The 25,592-nt window shown below is 44.8% G+C and overlaps 1 protein-coding gene across 2 annotated transcripts; it reads right to left on the reverse strand.

The window, feature by feature from the left end:
- Window positions 1-18,456: 18,456 nt before the first annotated feature.
- On the reverse strand, window positions 18,457-25,081 carry LOC123148304 (alternative NAD(P)H-ubiquinone oxidoreductase C1, chloroplastic/mitochondrial). Of its 2 annotated transcripts, XM_044567689.1 has the most exons (12): window positions 24,808-25,081; window positions 24,406-24,596; window positions 23,758-23,853; window positions 23,545-23,611; window positions 23,143-23,323; window positions 22,454-22,547; window positions 21,970-22,185; window positions 20,982-21,374; window positions 20,822-20,898; window positions 20,576-20,679; window positions 20,349-20,461; window positions 18,457-19,691 (listed from the first exon to the last, which is right to left on the reverse strand). In XM_044567689.1, the coding sequence occupies exons 1-12, from the start codon at window positions 24,893-24,895 to the stop codon at window positions 18,648-18,650; spliced, it is 2,664 nt and encodes an 887-aa protein (XP_044423624.1). In that variant the 5' UTR covers window positions 24,896-25,081; the 3' UTR covers window positions 18,457-18,647. The 2 variants fall into 2 exon arrangements, with proteins under 2 accessions (XP_044423624.1, XP_044423625.1); XM_044567690.1 differs by lacking the exons at window positions 23,758-23,853; window positions 24,406-24,596; window positions 24,808-25,081 and having other exon boundaries at window positions 22,454-22,551.
- Window positions 25,082-25,592: the final 511 nt, after the last annotated feature.

The raw sequence follows: 25,592 nt of genomic DNA on the forward strand, positions 1-25,592 counted from the left end.
AAGAGGATGAGTTTGATATGGATGATGAAATGTCTGAGGAAAGCTTACCTCCACATGTGATGATTGATTCTGGAAGTGAGGGCCAGCAAGAACATGGCCCAGTTGATGGTGTATCCTCTAAGCCGATGAAGAGCCGCAGAAGGAAAAAGGGTATTGAAGTGTCTCCCAAGGTGAAAAAAGAGGGTGAGAGGAAAGCGTTCGAAATGTTGGCAGCATTTTACCATGGTTCCAGTTGAAGGGGAAGAGAAAGAAAAGGCCAAGTGCAACTATTGTGGAGATTTATTTATTTACAAACAAGGGGGGCAGACTACAAGTCTTAATAGGCACAATGACTTATGTCCAGCATATTGAGCATTCATGAGGGGAAAATCACAAGGTCAAGGTACACTCAACTTCGAGCCGGGTTCATCACTTACATCTGTTTGCACTAAATATAATCCTGAAGAAACTCGTAAGAACATTGCTAAGATGGTAATTGTGCATGATTATCCTTTTAGAATGGTAGAACACAAATGGTTTAATATCTTGATGAGACATATGAATCCAGCATATAAGTTCATTGGTAGAAAGACCATAAGAAAAGAGTGCATCAAGGTTTATGAATCTGAGAAGGAACTTCTTAAGAAGAGTTTCAGGTATGTCGAACATATTTGTTTAACAAGTGACTTGTGGACATCAAATCAAAATCTCTCCTACATGGCTTTGGTCGCTCACTACATAGATGTCCATTGGGTTATGCAATGTCGTGTCCTGAACTTTATTGAGTTAGATCCACCACATTCAGGAAGCATCATAGCTCAAGCAATATTTGAATGTTTATGTGAATGGAAAATAGAGGACAAGGTCATCTCAATCACAGTTGACAATGCTAGAAATAATGATGGAGATGTGAGGAATTTGATTAACAAGTTTGTTGCAAGGAAAGTACCTGGCTTCATTTCCACACATTTTCATGTTCGTTGTTGTGCTCACATAGTCAACTTGGTAGTCAATGATGGTTTGGCACCATTGCAAGCTTTTATTAGCTCGCTAAGGGAAACTGTGAAGTATTTGAAGAAGTCTCCTAGTCGCATGTATAAATTCCTTGAAGTTTGTAAAACACTGAATATAGAACCTGGGGCTGGACATAGATGTGTCAACAAGGTGGAATTCAACATATAAGATGTTCGATTCTTGTACTCCATATAGGCCTGTTTTTCATGAATATGCAGATTCTGATATGAATTACACGTGGGAGCCTTCTCATGCAGATTGGAATATGTATTCCAAGGTGCAACCAATCTTGATGCAATTTGCTGAGATGACTAAGGTATTATCAGGATCTGTATACCCTACTGCAAGTATCTTTTACCCTTATATAGTGACTGTCAAAATGGAGACAGCGGCTGCATGTCATTCTAAAGATAAGCATCTATCAGCTATGGCGTACGCAATAATAGATAAATTTGATAAGTATTGGGCGGAGAAAAACAATGTTATGGTTCTTGCTATTGTTTTAGATCCTAGGTGGAAGATGAGATTTGTTGGTTACTGTTTTAGAAAGATTTATGGTGAAACCAAGGGCTGTGAGGAGGAAGCTGAGGTTAGGAAGGAGTTCTATGACCTATATGACACTTATGAGGCTGAGTATCGCCAAAAGAATTCTGCTACTCAAAATACTGGAGGTGCGTCTATGAGTAGGCAATCAAGGGCATCAACAACCATAGTACGACCAAGTGGTTTTCAGAACTATCTACAAGCAACAGCTACAGAAGCATCTAAATCAGAATTGCTCCTCTATTTGGATGAAGCAAATGTAGATCCCGAAGACACGACATTTGTGCTACTTGATTGGTGGAAGGTGAATGCACATAGGTTCCCCGTTATATCCAAGATGGCACGTAGATTCTTGACTATACCGGCTACTAGTGTTTCTTCTGAGTCAACTTTCTCTACAGGAGGTAGAATCCTTGATAATTACTGGAGTTCTCTACGTCCAGCAATGGTCGAGGCATTAGTATGTGCCTCTAGCTTCATACGAGGTTCACACAAGGACAATCAACCACCAATAATAGTGGTAAGTCTTGTTATCAACATTTCTGTTACTTTCCATACAAATATTGTGTCTAACCTACATGACATTCATTGTTTCCATGTACAGGATGAGGAGGAGGATGTTGAATTCATACCATTTCCTAAGAGTGAGGTGGCAATCTAGCTCGTTAACAAAACGAGCTTTAGCAAGTCGAGTCGAGCTGGCTCGACTCGGCTCGAATTCCAGCCCTAGTTCCGTGCTATTATATTATCTGTTTTGGATGTTAATGGGCTTATTTATACACTTTTATATTATTTTTGGGACTAACCTACTAACCCAAGGCCCAGTGCAAATTGATGGGTTTTTTCCTATTTCAGTGTTTCACAGAAAAGGAATATCAAACGGAATCCAAACGGAATAAAACCTTCGGGGGAGTTATTTTTGGAACAAACGTGATCCAGGGGACTTGGAGTGGACGTCAAGAAACCAATGAGGAGGCCAGGAGGCAGGGGCGCGCCTACCCCCCTTGGGGCGCCCTCCACCCTCGTGGGCCCCTCGTGGCTCCACCGACCTACTTCTTCCTCATATATATATTCATATACCCCGAAAACATCCAGGAGCACCACGAAACCCTATTTCCACTGCCGCAACCTTCTGTACCCAAGAGATCCCATCTTGGGGCCTTTCCCGGAGCTCCGCCGGAGGGGGAATCGATCACGGAGGGCTTCTACATCAACACCATAGCCTCTCTGATGATGTGTGAGTAGTTTGCTTCAGACCTTCAGGTCCACAGTTATTAGCTAGATGGCTTCTTCTCTCTCTTTGGATCTCAATACAATGTTCTCCTTGATCTTCTTGGAGATCTATTTGATGTAACTCTTTTGCTGTGTGTTTGTCGAGATCCGATGAATTGTGGGTTTATGATCAAGTTTATCTATGAACAATATTTGATTCTTCTCTGAAATCTTTTATGTATGATTGGTTATCTTTGCAAGTCTTTTCGAATTATCAGTTTGGTTTGGCCTACTAGATTGATCTTTCTTGCAATGAGAGAAGTGCTTAGCTTTGGGTTCAATCTTGCGGTGTCCTTTCCCAGTGACAGCAGGGGCAGCAAGGCACGTATTGTATTGTTGCCATCGAGGATAAAAAGATGGGGTTTGTATCATATTGCTTGAGTTTATCCCTCTACATCATGTCATCTTGCCTAATGCGTTACTCTGTTCTTATGAACCTAATACTCTAGATGCATGCTGGATAGCGGTCGATGTGTGGAGTAATAGTAGTAGATGCAGAATCGTTTCGGTCTACTTATCACGGACGTGATGCCTATATACATGATCATGCCTAGATATTCTCATAATTATGCACTTTTCTATCAATTGCTCGACAGTAATTTGCTCACCCACCGTAATACTTATGCTATCTTGAGAGAAGCCACTAGTGAAACCTATGGCCCCCGGGTCTATTCTCCTTTATATTAATCTCCCGACAACAAGCTATTTCTGGCACTGTTTATTTTGCAATCTTTACTTTCAATCTATATCATAAAAATACCAAAAATATTTATCTTATTATTATTATCTCTATCAGATCTCACTCTCATAAGTAACCTCGAAGGGATTGACAACCCTTTATCGCATTGGTTGCGAGGTTCTTATTTGTTTGTGCAGGTACGAGGGACTTCCGTGTAGTCTCCTACTGGATTGATACCTTGGTTCTCAAAAACTGAGGAAAATACTTACACTACTTTTCTGCATCACCCTTTCCTCTTCAAGGGAAAACCAACGCAGTGCTCAAGAGGTAGCAGTGCTCTTCTCACGTCCCGCCGCGTGCCCTCTGCTCTTGCGTCCCTCCGGGTGCTCTGCCCTCGTCCCTCCACGCGTGCTGCCGGTGTTTGGGACCGGCGCACGATCACGCACGTTCATGTGCATGCGGTTGCGCCGGGCGCGGCGCGACAATGCAGTTACCCGCTGCAAAAACTGTCATGCAGACGCGCAGAGAATCCAGGCCGCCCGGCCCCCATTTATTCCTGCGGCCATTTACCTTCATCTCTCGTGTCACATGACACAATAAGCACACCCACGATGACACAAAGAGAGAGAGAACGTCCAGCGGTTCCAATGGCGATCCCTGTGGCTTCAATGGTGCTCCCAACGGCCGACGATGATAACGGCGGGCAGTTCACCACGCATCACGTAGTGGACACCCATGTGAGGGGAAAGGTTGTAGCGACCAGACCTCAAACGGTTCAATCTCTGTGCTCCAGTGTCATCCCTGGATCAGTAATGCTGACACCGCACAGTACTTGAAGGATTTATAACAGAGTAGCAATCGCACACTTATAACATCGAATGTCTCAAAAGAGAACTTATTACAATAAATATGGCTTAAGGCCATCTAATAACGGTAATAGCAAAAGGCTTGGAAGATAAGTGAGTCCATCAACTCCAACAGCATCACTGAGTATAGAACCACGACCTAAAGGCACCTTACTCGTCGTCTGAAAAGTCTGCAACATGAACGTTGCAGCCCGAAACGGGTCAGCACATGGAATATGCTGGCAAAGTAACACATAGAGAACAATGAAAGAAATAGGCTATACTGCATGCATATTTGGCTGGTGGAAAGCTCTATGATTACAGTTTTGCGTAAAGCCAATTTTTCCCTACTACAAAGGAATAAATTTTATTTAACTATCATGGTAGTTGTTAAACATTGAGAGTGTAGACACCCTCTCAATCCCAATTAAGTATCATCATTAAAAACCCAACAATATTAATTAAATTAACATGATGAGATTCACATGATAATCCAAGTACTAGATACTCAAGTTGTCCATAACCGGGGACACGGCTAACCATGATTAGTTTATACACTCTGTAGAGGTTTGCGCACTTTTCCCCACAAGACTCGATCTCCTCCATTGAGATACTCACACTACATGGTGTTTGAGAAACGGATGACCGAGACATAGTCTTTCAGAAGCGCTTGCACCTTACGAACGGGTAGACCGTACCACCTACATCCCCTAAATCTGCTAGTCTACCACTGTAAGAGTTCACACAACTTAGTCAACTATGATAGAGCCCATAGTAGCTTGTGGCTGCACACGGAAGTTTCTAGTATGAATAATCTCATGATCCCTTTGAGCCTGGGTGGCGGTCCAAAAGTAAAAAGGCAATCGCTGGAATACCCAGGTGCCTCAATCCACCCAGATGTGTGTTTAAGTTGCCACCTTAGATAAACCATTAATTTTTAACAATCTCACATCTGTCATGGATACACTCACCCAATCCACGTCTACTAGCATAGCATGGCATAATAAGCAAACGTAGAAGTAACTCCTAAAGGTTTGATAATAAAACAGGTAATAGGTACTAACTCATCTACTCCCCAAAACCCACAATTTAATTAGATCCTAATCATGCAATGTGTGAGGATTGATCTAATGCAATAAAAACTGGGTAGTAGGACGTATGATCAAAGTGTTGCTTGCCTTGCTGATGATCCGCAAAACCTAGCGATTCGAAGTAGCAAGCGGCGCACTTCGGGTACTCTATCGCAAACAAACAAGCATACAGTAAGCACTCATCTAATGCACAGGTAAAACTCAAATAAGAGATCTAACCAGATAGTTCAACTTAAGAACTCCGGTTGGCAAAAAGGATCAAATCGAATGAAGCAACGAAAGACAAACGGCAAAAGAAACAAGCTTTGTTTACTATTCTGGATCTAGGTCAAATTTTACAGAGGCAAAAACTTGTTTCAGTTGGTTAAACGGAAAGAGAGTTTTGAGACAAAACTCCAGGCGCTTGAATCGCCTGATTCCGATAAACGAGCGAAAAGTTATACTAAAACGAAAATTGGAACAGAAATCGCGATCAGAAATAATCACGGAAAATCCGAGAAAAAGAAAAACAACAAACAGATTAACGAACAAACATTCGTTATCTGGATCTAAACGATGAACGTGCTAGTTAAAACGAACGAACGAGCGAACGCTCGCTAAATAAACTAAACCGAAAAAACCGATCTAACTAAAAAACCGAATCTAAAAAAACCGACGAAAAACCGACGGAAAAACCGAACGGTTTTTCTAAAAAAATGCCGGCGGGGCAACCTCGGCGGGCGGGTCCGGCGGCGGCGGTGGCTGGGCGCTGCGACTAGGGTTAGGGTTTGCGGGGCGGCAGCGGCTTGGGCTAATCGGGCCCCAGGGTGGCGCTATATAAAGCCCGGCCGGAGGAGTCCGGGCCGAAACCGTCTCTAAGTCGGTTCGCACTTTTTTTAAAATAATTTTCGCGCAGAAAAACAAACAAAAGAAATACTAAACGGACTCCAAAAATCGCGAAACAAATTTTCCTCGGCTTCTAAAATCAAGCCGCACAGGATGAACATTTATTTGGGGCCTAAATGCAATTTTGAAAAACACGCATTTTTCTTAAATTCAAATAAAATAGCAAATAAAACCAAAGTAAAATCTTATTTGAATTTATTATTAAATCCTCAATATTTCTTTATTTTGGGAAAGTCATTTTATTCCCTCTGTCATATTTTTGTAATAGAAATAATTGAAGATAAAATAAATAAAATAAAATGATTTTATTTTTCCAAATTTGAGAAAAATCAAATATGAAAATAACGAAATCCCCAACTCTCTCCGAGGGTCCTTGAGTTGCGTAGAATTTCTAGGATCGACCAAAATGCAATAAAAATATGATATGCAAAGATGATCTAATGTATAACATTCCAAATTGAAAATTTGGGATGTTACAAACCTACCCCCCTTAAGATGAATCTCGCCCTCGAGATTCAGGTTGGCTAGAAAATAGGTGAGGGTGGTCCTTCAGCAGATCTTCCTCTCGCTCCCAGGTGGCTTCATCCTCCGTGTGGTGGCTCCACTGAACTTTGCCAAACTTGATGACCTTACTGCGGTTGACTCGGCTGGCATACTCAAGAATCTTGACTGGTTTCTCCTTATAGGTCAAATCACTGTCCAACTGAATCGCTTCCAGCGACACTGTATCTCTCAGCGGTATATCAGCCATCTCTGCGTGGCACTTCTTCAACTTGGAAACATGGAACACGTCGTGAACTCCTGACAATCCTTCGGGCAATTCCAACTTGTAGGCTACTTCTCCCATACGCTCCAAAACTTTGTATGGTCCTACAAAACGTGGTGCTAACTTTCCCTTAACTCCAAAGTGCTTAACTCCTTGAAGTGGAGATACTCGAAGGTAAACTCAGTCTCCGACTTCGTAAACTGTCTCCTTGCATTTAGAATCTGCGTAGCTCTTCTGCCTGGACTGGGCTACCTTGAGCCTATCGTGAATCAATTTCACCGTCTGTTCAGACTCCTTAATCAGATCCAGTCCAAACAACTGGCGGTCTCCAACTTCATCCCACGACAATGGGGTCATGCACCTCCTTCCATACAAGGCTTCGAAAGGGGCCATCTTCAAACTGGATTGATAACTGTTGTTGTAAGAGAACTTTGCATACGACAAATTATCGTCCCGACTAGATCCATAATCTAGCGCCCAAGCTCTTAGCATATCCTCCAAAATCCGATTGACTCTCTCGGTCTGTCCATCTGTCTGCGGATGGAAAGCCGTACTGAACTCTAGCCTGGTACCCAAAGTTTCGTGCAACTGATTCCAGAACTTTGAGGTAAACTCGGTTCCTCTATCTGATACAATGCTCCTTGGAACTCCATGCAGACATACGATCCTGATCATGTATATCTTTGCCAACCTAGAACTGGTGTAGGTAGTCTTCACTAGGATGAAATGAGCTACCTTTGTCAAACGATCGACTACAACCCAAATCGAGTCATGGCCTGAACGAGTTCGGGCAAACCCGTAATAAAATCCATGCCTAGCTTATCCCACTTCCATTCGGGTATTGGCAATGGCTGTAGCAATCCCGCTGGGTTCTGATGCTCTGCCTTTACTCTCTGACATACATCACAAACTGCTACATACTCTGCAATATCCTTCTTCATTCCGGTCCACCAAAAAATATCCTTCAAATCCAAATACATCTTGGTATTTCCTGGGTGAATTGAATACGGTGAATCATGGGCCTCTTGCAGAATTAACTTCCTGATATCCGGGTCATTGGGCACATAAACACGGTCTTAAAACCATAAGGTATCGTGCTCATCCTCACGAAATCCTTTAGCTTTTCCTTTGCTCATTTTCTCTTTAATAGAAGCAATCTCCTTGTCAGTCTTCTCAGCTCCTCTGATCTTATCCATCAAAGTAGACTGAATCTCCAATGCTGCTACATAGCCTCTCGGAACTATCTCCAAACATAGCTCACAAAGATTTTCGGCTAACTCCCTTGCTAAATCTCCCGTCATTAAGGTGTTGACATGGCTTTTACGACTCAGCGCATCGGCTACTACGTTAGCCTTTCCGGGATGATAATGCAATCTCATATCATAATCTTGATGAGCTCCAACCATCTCCTTTGCCTGAGATTCAACTCCTTCTGCGTGAAGATATACTTCAAACTCTTGTGATCCGTGTACACCTCACAATGGTTTCCAATGAGAAAATGTCTCCAAGTTTTCAATGCATGCACTACGGTTGCTAACTCCAAATCATGCGTGGCATAATTCAACTCATGAGGCTTAAGCTGTCGTGAGGCATATGAAACAACTCTTCCTTCCTGCATAAGTACTGCTCCAAGTCCTCGACGTGAACCGTCGCAATACACCTCATAATCTTTGTTCCAATCCGGCAAAATCAACATAGGTGATGTAACCAAACGTTTCTTCAACTCCTGGAAACTGGCCTCACATTCGTCAGGCCATTTGAACTTAGTATCCTTCTTCAACAACTCCGTCATAGGCTTCGCAATCTTCGAGAAATTTTCAATGAATCTCCGGTAGTATCCTGCGAGTCCAAGAAAACTCCGGATCTCTCCAACTGTTGTTGGTGCTTCCCAATTTGTCACAGTGTCAATCTTGGTGGGATCTACTGCTATACCTTCTCCGGATATAACGTGTCCGAGGAATCCAACTTCCTTCAACCAAAATTCACATTTGCTAAACTTGGCATATAACTGGAGTTCTCTGAGCTTCTCAAGTACCAAATGCAATGCTCCTTGTGCTCCTCTTCATTCTTAGAATAAACTAGGATATCATCAATGAACACTACGACAAACTTATCCAAAAACTCCATAAACACTTTGTTCATCATGTTCAAAATATGCCAGTGTGTTAGTCAGGCCAAATGACATAACGGTATACTCATACAGCCCATACCTGGTGGTGAAAGCTGTCTTAGGTATATCCTGTTCTCGGATCTTCAACTGATGGTATCCTGATGCAGATCGATCTTGGAAAATACCTTAGCTCCCTGCAATCGATCAAACAGATCATTGATCATCGGTAGTTGGTACTTGTTCTTGATGGTTACTTCATTCAATCATCGATAATCAACAACCATTCTTAACGATCCATCCTTTTTCTCCACTAGAAGTATTGGCGATCCCCAAGGTGAAGAACTTGGGCGAATATATCCTTTATCCAATAACTCTTTAATTTGCTTCTTAATCTCCTCCAAATCTTTTGCGGGCATCCTGTATGGTCTCTTAGATATTGGCCCTATTCCTGGCAAAAGCTCAATCAAAAACTCAATATCTCTATCCGGTGGCATGCCTGGCAACTCCTTGGAAATACGTCAGGGAAATCCTTCACCACTGGTACTTCCTCCTGCACAACTCCTGTTAAGGAATTTACTTGAGTCCTCTTCGGCACATGCCGGGATACATACTTGATCCTTCTTCCTTCTGGTGTTGTAAGCAAAATTGACTTACTGGCGCATTCAATGTTCCCTTCATACTTCGATAACCAATCCATGCCTAATATCACATCCAATCCTTGAGATTCCAATACTATTAGGCCCGAGGGAAATACATAGTTACCAATCCTTAATGGTAACCGATCACACCATAGACTAGCCATATACTCTACTCCAGGCGAGGTTACTAACATGGGTGACCTAAAGGATTGGGTTGGCAGTTTATACTTATCCACAAATCCCCTTGAGATGTATGAATGTGATGCACCCGTATCAAAAAGGACAATTGCAGTAAAAGACTTAACCAAAACTTACCTATTACTGCATCCGGCTGCTCTTCAACCTCCTCCACGTTTACGTGGTTCACCTGTCCTCTGTTGAAAGGGTTCGGCTTATTCCCAGAGCTTCCATTGCCATTTCCATTCTGGGATTCAGGAAATTCATTGGCATAATGTCCGGTCTTCTGGCACTTAAAGCAAGTGACTTGGCTCAGGTCTCTCTTGGCTGGGGTTGATGGGTTGGTACGGTTCTGGCCGTTGCTTCCTCCATTCCCATTACCATTCTTGGGGCCATTATGATTATGCGAGCTACCTCCTCCATGGGTATGCTGAAAAGGTCCTCTCGGTCTAGGGGTAAAACGTGGCTTCTGCTGAGCTCCAGGATTTTACTTCCCTTGTCCATACTTCCTCTTGCAGTTCTCAATCTGCTGTTGCTTCCCTTCAATCATAAGAGCACGATCTACCAACTCTTGGTAGTTGTTGAAGGTTGCTACCATCAACTGCATGCTCAACTCATAATTCGGTCCTTCTAGAAACTTCTCCTGCTTAGCTGCATCCGTAGCAACATCATCTAGGGCATAACGTGCTAGCTTACTAAAATCCTCCACATACTGGCCAATTGTCCGTCCTCCTTGGCGCAAATTGCGAAACTCACACTTCTTCATGGGCATAGCTCTTGCTGAAACATGGGCAGTACGGAAAGCCTGCTGAAACTGGTCCCATGTGACAGTGTCGATAGGGAAAGTGGCTGTGAAATTCTCCCACCATGATGTTGCGGGTCCGTCAAGCTGATGTGCGGCAAACTTCACCTTTTCCGCATCTGTGCATCCTGCCGTGGTCAACTCCCTTACTGTCTTGTGGAGCCAATCATCTGCTACTATAGGCTCAGTGCTACTGGAGAACACCGGCGGATTCAGCCTAAGAAAATGGGCTAAGTGATCAACATGTGGTGGTGGTGGTGGTGGGTTGTTGTTGTTGTTGTTGTTGTTTCCCTGATTCCGATTCTGGACTAGCAACTGCATCAATGTGTTCTACTGCTGGATCAACTGAGTGAGCTCCGGTGGGAAGGTAAATCTGGGGTCATGTCTCGGAGGCATCTGATGGGTTTAGAAAAGAAGAGATTTAAGAATAGAGAGGGGTCTAAAGAGAAAACACTACCCATATGCACATGAGGCAAAAGCCAACAATTCACTTCATTCAATCAAACAAGGGCATACAATCGGTCTAACTATCGCAAAAGTGCTCGGACTACTATATTTACATGGTGGACTACTACTACTGTTGGGGTGGTCTACTAGAAATATTCTTCGGTTGCAGACTCCATGATATCTACTCCAGCTTTATCAACATAGTCATCATCACTATTATCTGGATCCGAGTCGGTGTCGTCGATGATGATGTAGTCTTCCGGGCGAATCTCCTTGGGTTCTTCATCTTCTTCTACTGGTGTAGGGCCTCCCATAAATATTCCGATCTTCATTGTTAGGTCGGCATTCTTATCCACTAGTACTTCGATTTACTCCTCATAATCTTCACATGTAGCCTTGAGTTCTTCCTGCAGTTCCTTGATTCTTATCCTCGCCTTCTTCAGATCTATCATGTCTGCGCACATCTGGTTCTCCTGACGTCGAATGTGCTGGCTTAACTCCTGGATGAAAGCTGCGATTGATATATCCTTCTTGGTGCTGATCATCTCTCATTGCTCATCTCGGCGCCCACAAATCTGGTAGATAGTATCCTTGAGATCATTGTGGTAAACTTCTCCAATACGTCCCATGACGATGTGAGCTGCCATGATCTTTCCTAGACTCCAGGTTGGTGCATCAAAGGAAAACTCTATGGGCTCAGTGACTGGCATGAACGTCCTTTCGGGAACTTGACCTTGAATCATCCAGCGCTCCTCTTCCGCTAAAGTAGCGTTGTAGGTTCCAGTGAAGCTTGGTACTCCGATGTTCAGGTACTTAGTGACTTCCTTCAAGTGACGTCCAAAGGGTGTATCTTCATCCGGTTGCGTGAACTTGTTCCTTGCATCTGCCATCCTAAAAGAGTAGAAAAGATGAGGAGTCAGAATGAGAAGAGTGAGTAGTGATCTAGGGCTTTAGCTTAGTGGTCGTGTCCTACAATTAGCGTGTGCTCTGATACCATCTTGTAGCGACCAGACCTCAAATGGTCCAATCTCTATGCTCCAGTGTCATCCCTGGATCAGTAATGCTGACACCGCACAGTACTTGAAGGATTTATAACAGAGTAGCAATCACACACTTATTACATCGAATGTCTCAAAAGAGAACTTATTACAATAAATATGGCTTAAGGCCATCTAATAACGATAACAGCGGAAGGCTTGGAAGATAAGTGAGTCCATCAACTCCAATGGCATCACTGAGTATAGAACCACGACCTAAAGGCACCTTACTTGTCGTCTGAAAAGTATGCAACATGAACGTTACAGCCCGAAATGGGTCAGCACATGGAATATGCTGGCAAAGTAACACATAGAGAACAATGAAAGAAATAGGCTATACTACACGCATATTTGGCTGGTGGAAAGCTCTATGGTTACAGTTTTGTGTAAAGCCCATTTTTTCCTACTGCAAAGGAATAAATTTTATTTAACTATCATGGTAGTAGTTAAACATTGAGAGTGTAGACACCCTCTCAATCCCAATTAAGTATCATCATTAAAGACCCAACAATATTAATTAAAGTAACATGATGAGATTCACATGATAATCCAAGTACTAGATACTCAAGTTGTCCATAACTGGGGACACGGCTAACCATGATTAGTTTATACACTCTGTAGAGGTTTGCACACTTTTTCCCACAAGACTCGATCTCCTCCGTTGAGATTCTCGCACTACATGGAGTTTGAGAAACAGATGACCGAGAGATAGTCTTTCAGAAGCACTTGCACCTTACGAACGGGTAGACCGTACAACCTACATCCCCTACATCTGCCAGTCTACCACTATAAGAGTTCGCACGACTTAGTCAACTATGCTAGAGCCCATAGTAGCTTGTGGCTGCACACGGAAGTTTCTAGTATGAATAATCGCATGATCCCTTTGAGCCTGGGTGGCGGTCCAAAAGAAAACAGGCAATCGCTGGAATACCCAGGTGCCTCAATCCACCCAGATGTGTGTTTAAGTTGCCACCTTAGATAAACCATTAATTTTTAACAATCTCACATATGTCATGGATACAGTCACCCAATCCACGTCTACTAGCATAGCATGGGATAATAAGCAAACGTAGAAGTAACTCCCAAAGGTTTGATAATAAAACAGGTAATAGGTACTACCTCATCTACTCCCCAAAACCCACAATTTAATTAGATCCTAATCATGCAATGTGTGAGGATTGATCTAAAGCAATAAAAACTGGATAGTAGGAGGTATGATCAAAGTGTTACTTGCCTTGCTGATGATCCGCAAAACCTAGCGATTCGAAGTAGCAAGCGACGCACTCCGGATACTCTATCGCAAACAAACAAGCATACAGTAAGCACTCATCTAATGCATAGGTAAAACTCAAATAAGAGATCTAACCAGATAGTTCAACTTAAGAACTCCGGTTAGCAAAAAGGATCAAATCGAACGAAGCAACGAAAGACAAACGGCAAAAGAAACAAGCTTCGTTTACTATTCTAGATCTAGGTCAAATTTTATAGAGGCAAAAACTTATTTGAGTTGGTTAAACGGAAAGAGGGTTTCGAGACGAAACTCCAGGCGCTTGAATCGCCTGATTCCGATAAACGAGCGAAAAGTTATACTAAAACGAAAATCGGATCACAAATCGCGATCAGAAATAATCGCGGAAAATCTGAGAAAAAGAAAAACAATGAACAGATTAACGAACGAACGTTCGTTATCTGGATCTAAACGATGAACGCGTTCGTTAAAACGAACGAACGAGCGAACGCTCGCTAAATAAACTAAACCAAAAAAACCGATCTAACTAAAAAACGAATCTAAAAAAACCGACGGAAAAAACAAACGGTTTTTCTAAAAAAACGGCGGCGGGGCAACCTCGGCGGGCGAGTCCGGTGGCGGCGCTCCGGCGGCGGCGGGCGACGGCGGCGGCTGGCGCTGCGGCTAGGGTTAGGGTTTGCGGGGCAGCAACGGCTTGGGCTAATCGGGCCCCGGGGTGGCGCTATGTAAAGCCCGGCCGGAGGAGTCCGGGCTGAAACCGGATCTAAGTCGGTTCACACTTTTTTTTTAAACAATTTTCGCGCAGAAAAACAAACAAAAGAAATACTAAACGGACTCCAAAAATCTTGAAATAAATTTTCCCGGACTTCTAAAATCAAGCTGCACAGGATGAACATTTATTTGGGGCCTAAATGCAATTTTAAAAAACGCGCATTTTTCCTAAATTCAAATAAAATAGCAAATAAAACCAAAGTAAAATCTTATTTGGTTTTATTATTAAATCCTCAATATTTCTTTATTTTGGGAAAGTCATTTTATTCCCTCTCTCATATTTTTGTAATAGAAATAATTGAAGATAAAATAAATAAAATCAAATGATCCTATTTTTCCAAATTTGAGAAAACTCAAATATGAAAATAACGAAATCCCCAACTCTCTCCGAGGGTCCTTGAGTTGCGTAGAATTTCTAGGATCCAGCAAAATGCAATAAAGATATGATATGCAAAGATGATCTAATGTATAACATTCCAAATTGAAAATTTGGGATCTTACAATGGCCCTCTCGATGGTGTACACGAACGATCCGGTCTCGGTGGAGAGCTCCATCCAAACTATGGAGCAGTTATTTGCCGAGGACAAATACCAAGTGGTCGGCTACGACCTCGAGTACACCATCGGTCGTGCTGGGCATGATTATAAGGTTGCCGTCACCCAGTTATGCGTGCGACATGACGTCCTCGTCGACCACTACCACCTGGCCAAAAGGTCTTGCAAGCGTTTCTCCAAGTTTATCAACAGCTCCAACTACAGTTTCGCTACGATGGACACCATCAACGATCTAAAAGCGCTCAAGGTTCCGGCTTGAAATGCCCAAATCTTGTCAACATTCAGCACCACTACAATGTCTGGGGCAGCGACAAAAACAAACTGAACTCCCTGGTTGACCTCTCCTCGGCCATCATCGACCCCTACTACATGAAGATAAAGAATGAGAGCAAGAAGGACAAGAACGCCTAGCACAATGTGTGGCATGAGAGACTGGATGAACAACATGTCAAGTACACGGTCAAGGACGCGTACACAAGCTACAAGATGTACAGGCGGATCGTTGTCATGAGGAAGTGTCTTCTTCCTGCCCCATACGAGGAATTGAGCCACAGAGCAGTGGAGGGAGCGTTACAAGAAATATATGACTAGACGATCGTTTCTCCTACTTTAGAATGCACGCAATTGTTTATTGAGGTGTGTGTGAATGATCTATATAGTCACTTATGTAATTGGATGTTTATTTCAGTTATATATATATATATATATATATATATATATATATATATATATATATTATTCTTCTGTAGACAAAGCAAATCACACGACTTATTAGAAGCAATCGTCTGTGTTATTATTGGTCTTCGCACACATTTCTGATTAGGAACATGTTTGCCGCGTATCACACACATCTTATTCAGTTGAACCGTTTTCATTGTGTTGCCTAATCACACACAGTTCATCCTAGTGAACCGTATCTATATATCACACACACCTTCATCTAGCTGCCCGTTTCTTTTGTTCCTCCTCATCGCAAACAGTTAATTAAACTGAACCGTATGCCCTGCATCACATACGCAACTAAAATTTGAACCGTGTTTGATGAATCCGCCATCGCAAACGTTTTGCACCTTTTTGACGGGTTTTTTACACCATCGTTTGCGATTATGGCATCGCACACAGTTTCGTCGAAGGGTCTCTGATCGTAGTGTCGCGTTTGGACCATCATGCAGTAGTGAATAGCTCGCGATATAGCTTCCCTATTTTTTATATGTTCCTCTATCACCATATGGGGGGAGGCCGAATCCCTCCCCTTCCTTCTCTCTTCCCCTCTTTCCTTCCCCTTCTAGTCAGGCCCATATGGGGGCGCAGCAGCCCCTGCTGGCTACTGCGTTTCCCCTCTTGGCCCATTAGGCCCATATCTTTGCTGGGGGTGCCCGGAACCCCTTCCGGTGACCCTATATGTACCCGATACCCTCCGAAACACTTCCGGTGTCCGAATACTATTGTCCTATATATCAATATTTACCTCTCGACCATTTCGAGACTCCTCATCATGTCTGTGATCTCATCCGGGACTCAGAACAACATTCAGTCACCAAATCACATAACTCATATAATACAAAATCATCATCGAACGTTAAGCGTGCGGACCCTACGGGTTCGAGAACTATGTAGACATGACTGAGAAACCTCTTAGGTCAATAACCAATAGCAGAACCTGGATGCTCATATTGGGTCCTACATATTCTACGAAGATCTTTATCGGTCGAACCGTTATGACAACATACGTTATTCCCTTTGTCCATCGGTATGTTACTTGCCCGAGATTCGATCGTCGGTATCTTCATACCTAGTTCAATATTGTTATCGACAAGTCTATTTACTCGTTTCGTAATACATTATCCTGTAACTAACCCATTAGTCACTTTGCTTGCAAGGCTTCTTATGATGTGTATTACCGAGAGGGTCTAGAGACACCTCTCCAATACTCGGAGTGATAAATCCTAATCTCGATCTATGCCAACCCAACAAACACCTTCGGAGATACCTGTAGAGCATTTTTATAATCACCCAGTTACGTTGTGACGTTTGATAGCACATAAGGTATTCCTTCGGTATCCGGGAGTTGCATAATCTCATAGTCAAAGGAATATGTATATGACATGAAAAAAGCAATAGAAATAAAACTGAACGATCATTATGCTAAGCTAACAGATGGGTCTTGTCCATCACATCATTCTCCTAATGGGTTACTAGGGACACGGTGTTTTTGATTAAAACACATATCTATATGGTTAGGAAACTTAACCATCTTTGATTAACGAGCTAGTCTAGTAGAGGCTTACTAGGGACATGGTGTTTTTGTCTATGTATTCACACATGTATCAAGTTTTCGGTTAATACAATTCTAGCATGAATAATAAACATTTATCATGATATGAGAAAATATAAAATAACAAGTTTATTATTGCCTCTGGGGCATATTTTCTTCAATTGTATCGGTTTTAGCCTAGTTTTCTGTAATTAACCGGGCAATTCTCTCCTTAATTAATTGATGAGGCATCTGGTGATGTAGTCTAGGCCCCGTTCCGGTGGTGTGCCTAGCATCATCGGTGGGTGTGTGGAGGTGTGTCTCCGATAGATCTATTCTTGGTGGATTTGCTCGGATTTGGTCGTAGTTCGTCTATGTTTGTGTTTCTTCGGGTTGGATCCTTCTGATTTACGCTACTCTTCATCGGCGGCGGTTGCTGTTCTGCTGTGCTGGTCCTATGAGGCCTTAGCACGACGACTTTCCGACTATCTAGTACAACAAGTTTTGTCCGGCTCCGACGAGGGAGGGGCGATGACGACGGCGCGCCTTCGGCTCGCTTCAGTGCTTGTAGTCGTCGCTAGGTGGTCTACGGACCTGGATGTAATTTTTATTATTTCTGATGTTCGTTGTTTTGCCATGATTGAACAAGTCGACCGAAACTTCGGGCGGCTGCCTCAGTCGCTACGAACGTTGGGCGCGAGCACACAAGCCACATAGCCCAGGCCCACCCGCACCGCACGGTGGGCTCAGATGCTGCAACCGGCAGCCTAGGTTGTGATGACCACGCTGGCGACGCTACGACGTCAGGTGATGGTCGGGGACGGCGATGTTTTTCATGCTACATCAGATGCAGCAGGGGCTGCTAGCGATGACAGAGACCTATTGAAGGGCGAGAGCGGATGGGGGGCGAGCACGGGCGGCCGGAGCGACGAGCGTGGGTGGCACCGTTGGCCGTAGGCAGCAAGGACGAGTCCGCCATGGTTCCAAGATGTTGGTCAGCACAAGATGAGACACGTGATGTGAGAAATCAACGGCCAGGAAGTGGCCTAATCGAATGGCTGCGGGCCGACTGGCCCAAATTTCGGCCGGGACCGGCACCTGTCACTGGCCAATAGGAAAGCACACTCCAAATGGGCAAGGGCAAATAAGGAATTCTCTGACAGCTACTAGCAAAACAGGGGAGCGTGAGATTCGAGCGGGTGGAGCGAATGGCACCCGTTAACCCGTACAGGAGGCTCCAGATCTGCAAAGCTCGTCTTCCCCCCTCTCTCTTTCTTTCGCGATTGATCCACAAAGCTCGTTCAGGGCCTCCAGATCCGCACATCCCCTTGAGACTCATCTCTGCCCAAATCGACCAAGCAAGATCGAAAATGCTCTATTATAATCACCAACGAATCATCATCATTCAACTTTGCACGCACGCATCACATCTCAAGCTTTTGACAGATTATCCGAAAAATCAAATCAAATGTCCGAGTTTAATCTTTTATTTCCAGGAAACCGATTTCCATGCCGAATCCATCCACCAGGCGCTCATTTCTTGATGAACTCCACCAGGCGCTCCTGCAGCTTGACGCCCTCCCCGGAGCCCAGCTGGTCGAACTGGAAGGCGTGGCCGACGCCCTTGGACTCGAACAGCTCGATCTCGCCGGCGTAGCCGCTGGCCTTGAGCTCGCGGGCGTACCACAGGCCGCGCTCCTTGAGCAGGACGTCGTCCTCGGCCACGCACACCAGCACGCGCTCGCAGGGGATCCCAGCCACGGCGGCGCGCGCCTCGTCGGTGACGAACGGGTTCACGTTGGGGTCGTCCAGGCCGAGCGAGCCCGGGAACACGAAGCGCCAGGTGCGGTCCATGAACTCGCGCACGTCGGGGCCGAACGCCGCCTCGGCGCCCACGGGCTCCTTGCCCGTGAAGTAGGGGTGCACGGCCATGAGGCCCCGGACGGCGGCGCCCTCCGGCACCGCGCCGGGCGCGGCGGCGCGGACGGCCATGTTGTGCGCGATGTTGGCGCCGGCGCTGCAGCCGGAGAGGAAGACGCGGGAGAGGTCGGCGTGGTCGCGCAGCCAGGGGTCGGCGCCGTCCCCGCCGGCGAGGACCCAGCGCACGGCGGCCCAGCCGTCGTCGTAGGCGGCGGGGAGCGCGTGCTCGGGGGCGAGGCGGTAGTAGACGGACACGCCGACGGCGCCGGAGCGGGCGACGAGGTCGTTGAGGTAGGCGTGGGTGGAGGGGCGGGCCGGGGAGCCGACCACGAAGCCGCCGCCGTGGAAGTAGACGACGACGGGGAGCCTGCCGGGGGCCGCGGCGGCGGAGGCGTCGGGCGGGAGGTAGACGCGCGCGCGGGCGGGGCCGGCGTGGATGTCCTTGGAGACGACGCCGGTGAGCGGGTCGGTGCCGGCGGGGGCGATGGCGTCGCCGCCCGGGCGGTGCACGCGGCCGCTCTTGTACTGGCAGAGGTAGGGCGGGAAGTCGAAGGCGACCTCGGAGTCGGGATCCATGGCGCAGCGGTTGGTGGCGGCGTCGGCGGCGGTGGGGGGAGCGGTGGTGGGAGTGGTGGGCGGGGAAAGTGCGCTGGCCACCTACAACAACAAACGGAGGTGGACTTTAGTACTGGCTCCACGCCATCCGGCGTAACAAAAGCGCAGTCAACTCTCACCAACCACGGCAACCATGCGCCAACCAAACATGTGAGCGTGATCGTTGCACGACGGCACCTCCCTGATTTTTCATTTTTCCTCCCCGTGTGACGAGGGCTTTTCAGCCGGTATATTTAGTAATTATTTATTTATTTATTTTGAGGGAATTTGGTAAGTAATTATTGTGAGAACCAAGATCACAACCTTCCATTGTAAGGCTTGCAATGCCAACTTTTTTTTTTTGCGAAAAATGCCAACTTTTTCTTGAAGGCACTACGCTGAACTCGGGACTGACCTCGGTTGAGTTTTTTCACATTTTTTGGGTTACAGTGGGAGTGTAGGCGCACTCAGGTGGGGATTTGCATTTACCCTTGGGCATCTTCAGTTTAGGAAATGTACGTATACTCAAAATACTTATGCCAAACTTTTAGGAGCAACGTACATATACTCAAAATACTTATGTTCAGAAGTTATGTGCAACGTAAGCTCAAAATTGAAAATTCGTACATAAATTCAATCTCAAATACATCGTCCAGCTCACTCAATTCATGAATTAGCAGGTACCCTTTACCATCAGGAGCTTGCGATTATGTTACTTACTGCAGTCTGCAGAGAGGCAAGCGAATCGACAGCGCCCTTTGCGAACCAACTGATTCCAACCTTCACCCGGTGCTCATCAGTGGGCATCCTGAGGCAGTACACGAGCTTCCTAGCTGCACAACCAGGTTAAATTTTACTCCTACACGAAGAAGTTTTTTTTTGTTTTGTTTTTTTTTTTTTGCGGAAGACACGAAGAAATTTGCTGTTATCGCAGCAAAGGTCCATACCAGCATGCCCTATAGGTCCTTCCAAGGTCAGGCCCTCGATGAAATTTGCTGTTATCGCAGCATCATTTCTACCCAGCGTCATCATCTCACCAAGGTTTTGAAACCTGGAAAATACACAGGATGTTTCAGCTCAGCTCGTTACACAACTTTAACTTTTTCGCACGAAAAAGACCCAACATCCGCAAGCAGAATGGTGATGCTTGGTGTATCGAAATGAACAAGACAATGCTGCTGCTAGGTTCGAACCTGAACGGCAGAAGGGGCCGGTCATTGATTGCCGCCCAGAGATTCCATCCAGCGAAATCTGCTTGCTGAAAAGCAACCTGGGAGATAAAAAGAGTCATCACTAGCAACATTAAACTGCCAATGCAGCATCATGACAGATTCAATCCAGTAGATGCCTTGCCTGTGCGTTGGCTGGGAGAAATTTTCCTGATGGGTCTCTTAGAGCTGCTGAATCACCAATTGCAAATGTTCGGGGGTGGCCCTTTACTTGAAGGGTTTCCTCTGTCTCCACTTGCCCCCGGCCATTCAAAGGAATAACGTATGGGGCATCAGGAGGTTGTAGCCGAAGAATCTGAGATTGTGAGCCCACCGTCCATAGTACCAGATCAGCCTCCAGAACCTGGCTCTGGAGGCCTCTTTGAGCGGCTTGAAGTTCCAAAACTAGTTTCTTATAGCCACCACCAGCTTCTTTTGCATCTGCAACCATGCTACCTGAATCCTCAGATGCATAAACCTCTCTGATGCAGTTCACCGAATATCCCAAGAAAAGTTGAATATTTTGAGACTCAAGAACCTGGTAGGAAATGCAACCAAACCAAAATTAGCTACTACCACGGAAGATAGAATTCCCTTTCATTTTGGAGTTCAGCAAAGAAATCATGAAAACGATAGGTATCGAGGACCAGCACAATGATATAAATAAACAGCCTGCACTTCTCTATGCTGTATTCTACATGGTCCATAGATGAACAGTTTGGTGACAGATTAGTAAGTGGTTGCCTGGTTGGGATTTATCAAGTTAGCACTGTTGCCTAAATAATTCTATATAGTCCATAAATGAACAGTTTGATGACAGATTAGTAAGTGGTTGCCTGGTTGATATTTATCAAGTTAGCACTGTTGCATTAAAGCTGCAACAGTCTTTCAAAAGGAACAGAGAGGAGAAGAAAGAAAGAAGCCACAACATAGTTTGGCTGACGCAAAGTCTTACATTGCACATGCAGCATCTTATGTTATTATTAACTTCAGATTATAGTCTTAGGACTACTAGTGGCACCAAAAACCGAAGTAGGGAACAAAAGTTTTTTAATCTTCTGTTATAATTTCCTGAGATGATCAGATGAAGTTAATCAAAACAGTCTGTAATGTGTAGATCCTTAGGTAATCACCTTCAGAGCAGCTTCACGATTTCCTGGTGGTGCGTTAGGACAGATGGTTGTTTGAAAATTGATTGCTTTGACAGTCCCTGTGTTCTTTAATCTCTCAGAGATAGTGGCAGCTAGCTCAACACCAGAGTAACCCAGTCCCACAATGGCCACCTGAATAGGTGGGGACTTCTTACCAAACCTTCCCCTTTCTAACATTTTCAATTCACTTTCAACTTTCTGCAGATAAAATAAGGCGACATTATGATTCTTGATGATTACCATAAGTCATACAATATGAACTTGTTATACATAAAGAATTGCCAGAACATGTCAACAAGAGATATTATTAAAAACCAATAAAATCATATAATTAACGTGGATGCGTCAAGAGTTACAGACATCACTGATGTATTTTAGATTAGTATCACTATCAACTTAGCAATCCCAAACAGTAGATGATGAACAGTTGAACTTTAAAATATTTCAACAAATGATTGATTCTTACCAAAGCATGTTCCAAAGTTGTGAACGGAAGTGCATACTCGGCAGATCCTGGAACGACGTCAATCTTAGCTTCAGCCCCTAGAGCTAGAACGAGCCTGGCTGCCCATTCCAAAAGATATATCACCAGTTAGCTTATTCTAAACTCAACATAGAACATCCCAGCAAAAAAAAAAAAATCGACATAAAATATGAAGTAAAATACATCACTATTTGTGTTACATATTTCAATCATAACAGCTAAAGGAAGTACGTGTATTATACAGATTAATATTGCATTATTGCTAAAGTTCCCTGATACAGAGTATTGACAGAAGATGAATCGTGGGCTATACGGGTACATGAGAAATTTTGATTCATGTCGGATTCAGGAACAGGCTGATGTAAGGAAAGGGCGCCAAATGACAATCAGGTATTGTGTACGAAGAGGCGATTCTAAGAATTTTGTATGCGCAGTTGCATTGTCACTTGTGAGGTTGAAAAGGTGGGATCAGATCTACATGTCAGTAAGACCCACAATGTGTTCGAAGTTTCAAAACCTTTTAGCAGCATAGAACAATCAGCCCCATGTTTAAAATAATTCATAAAGAAGAAACATTGTGAAGATAAATATAATTCTAAAATTTGTTTTTTTTTTCAAAAAGCCTAAACATGACAGCTATTGCAATTCCATGGCATTTAATATCATCATACCAATCATATTCAACAACGGTGCCACTTTCAAGATGAACAATTCCGCCAGTGCATGACACTCCAGGCTCCCTTCTTAAGTGATCAGAAGGGCGAAGAAGCTTTACACTATCCTTCACAAATTGAACACTGGTGTTCTTCAGTAACTCCGTAAAATACGGAGCTATTTCCCAGACATCCACCTCTGGCATCCAAATTAAAATCCAACAGTCAAAACATGAAATAATGTGAAAAGACCCCATATACTCCCTCCATCCGGAAATACTTGTCCGAGGAATGGATGTATCTAGATGTATTTTAGTTCTAAATACGTCCATTTGTATCCATTTCTATGACAAGTATTTCCGGACAGAGGGAGTATAATATTTACCAGCAAAAGCATTTTTACACTTGAAATTGCAGTACCTCCTGATAAGAGCTCGTATAGCATGGGCTTAAATACAAATCTGTCAGATTGATCAACAAGCATCACCTGAAATATTTTTTTCCCTTCTTAGTAAAATGTTACATCATTTCTTGAGCAAACACACATACCACCAACCCATGCTACTTCGACGTAAGAAGGGGTAGCACCCAGAAAATCTATAAGTTTCTAGCACAAGAGCACCATCATTTTACCTGAGGCTTGTTATTACCAGGCCATACAAGAGATTCTAGTCTCAGAGCAGTATACAGCCCACCAAATCCACCACCCAAAATGCATACCCGTGGCCGCTGAAAACAAGAGAACATATTCAGTAAATGGAGCATAAGGCATATAGCAGAAGCATACCAAACTTTCTGCTGAACAATAATACTCACAAGTTACCCTACATACAGAAAACTGCATGGAAGGACATGAACTCCAGAAGCAAAATGTAAGAACACCCTGATCTAAAAAAAAGGACACACAATTCCTCCAAAAAAAATTCCCTGCATATGAATAATGTCTCCCCATCAGGCAGTTAAACTCTAGAGTTGTCATATATCAAAACAATACTGCTGAAGTGTTTTATTGAACATAAGATCTATTTGGGTATATCTGAATGAAGTGTGCCAAACCAAAGTGTGTTCACTGGGACTAAGTTAGCACAAAACTGCAAACTCTACATACACAAGTCATCAGTACTACTAAAACAGCTAAAGAATGCTCTGTCAAGGAGTAGAGCTGTAGAGGACTTGATCCGTAAAACACACATTGATAGAATTACCAGTGTGCTAATCAAACAGGAAAAGAAATCATATAACAATGGATTTAAGGATGTGGGTAGTCAAAATCCAGTATACCTGCTTGTCTGGCCAGGGGTACAGCGGCATCGGTGCTTCATCAATTGATTGAGGACGAGAAAACCCAGCATCCCCGGAGCCATTTGAAGCCATGCATCTGAACAGTCCAGACGGCAGCCCAAACATCGCCGGGACATCACCGATTCTCCACGAGTTTTTGAGAACTGGATTCTTCCACGAATTCATACCCCCTGCCAGGATCCAAGGAGCAGTCAATTAGCCAGAGAACAAAATGTCACCTACCGAATCCACCACTTTCCAAATCACCCCATTTCTCGAAACTGGAGCGCTCACAAGAGCACGCAAAGTGGGGGTCGAGTATGCCCACAATATTCTCCACATGGAGCTTAAATTAGAGAACTCTGGTCGCTGGAAGAGAGCTGGGGGGGCTTGCGGACTCACCGAATGGGCTGTGCAGGCGCGCCGAGGCGGGGAAGGGCCGGCCGCGGGGGGCCGACGGGCGGCCCCATGGAGCCGCGCGGCAGCTCATCGGCGGCGAGGGGGGAGGGGTGCGAGCGAGACGTGGCGCGTGTGCAGTCGTAGCCCCAGTTCCCGGCGATAGGGGGAGGGGGAAGAAGCACAGAAGAACCAAAAAAAAAAAGGGGGAGAGACACGAGAGCCGGCAGCACCACCACGTAACGCTGCGGCTCCTCCGCCGGCCGCGTCGTCGCGGAGCCTCCGAGCCCGCTGGCTGCACACCCAGCCACCCGCTGACGATCAGGCTTGAATGTGAAACGGGCGGCCCATATTGCCCGAAATGGGCCTTTATTAGTGACTCGCGAGCTACAGGCGTCCGTCCGTGGTGTCCACCCGACCCAGCACGGTCTTGCCCACGGGGCGGGTCTGGGCCTAAGTTTTGAGCCCAAAGGCCGGGCTGGGCTCAGGTTTGTCATATTTGCGTTTTAGGGAAGGGGTCCAGCCCGAGGCTCGACTGGCTTTTCCACTAATGGGCCAGGCTTGCACCTGAAATCTAGGCCCAGCGGCCAGGCCCAGACCTAGGTTTTTTGCTACGGGCTTTATTAGGCCCGGTCTGACAAATGGCCAGGTATACCATCAACCCGGGAGAGTTCTCTCTCCCAAAAAAAGAGAGCATTATTTCTCATTTTTTGAGGGAAAACGAAGTTTTTATTCATCATAAGCCACAAATTATGGGATGCAATTCAAGTCATAGGAATCGCCAAGCCAAA

Source organism: Triticum aestivum, chromosome 7A (assembly GCF_018294505.1).
Source record: "Triticum aestivum cultivar Chinese Spring chromosome 7A, IWGSC CS RefSeq v2.1, whole genome shotgun sequence".
Lineage (NCBI taxonomy): Eukaryota > Viridiplantae > Streptophyta > Magnoliopsida > Poales > Poaceae > Triticum > Triticum aestivum.

Excerpts from the sequence above, each read along its gene's own strand:
- LOC123148304 (XM_044567689.1), bottom strand. The coding sequence starts at position 24,895 with ATGAGCTGCCGCGCGGCTCCATGGGGCCGCCCGTCGGCCCCCCGCGGC. Across the intron at positions 24,597-24,807 it reads GCGCCTGCACAGCCCATTCG|GGGGTATGAATTCGTGGAAG; the intron begins GTGAGTCCGCAA and ends GGATCCTGGCAG. Across the intron at positions 20,899-20,981 it reads TTCTCCCAGCCAACGCACAG|GTTGCTTTTCAGCAAGCAGA; the intron begins GCAAGGCATCTA and ends TTTATCTCCCAG.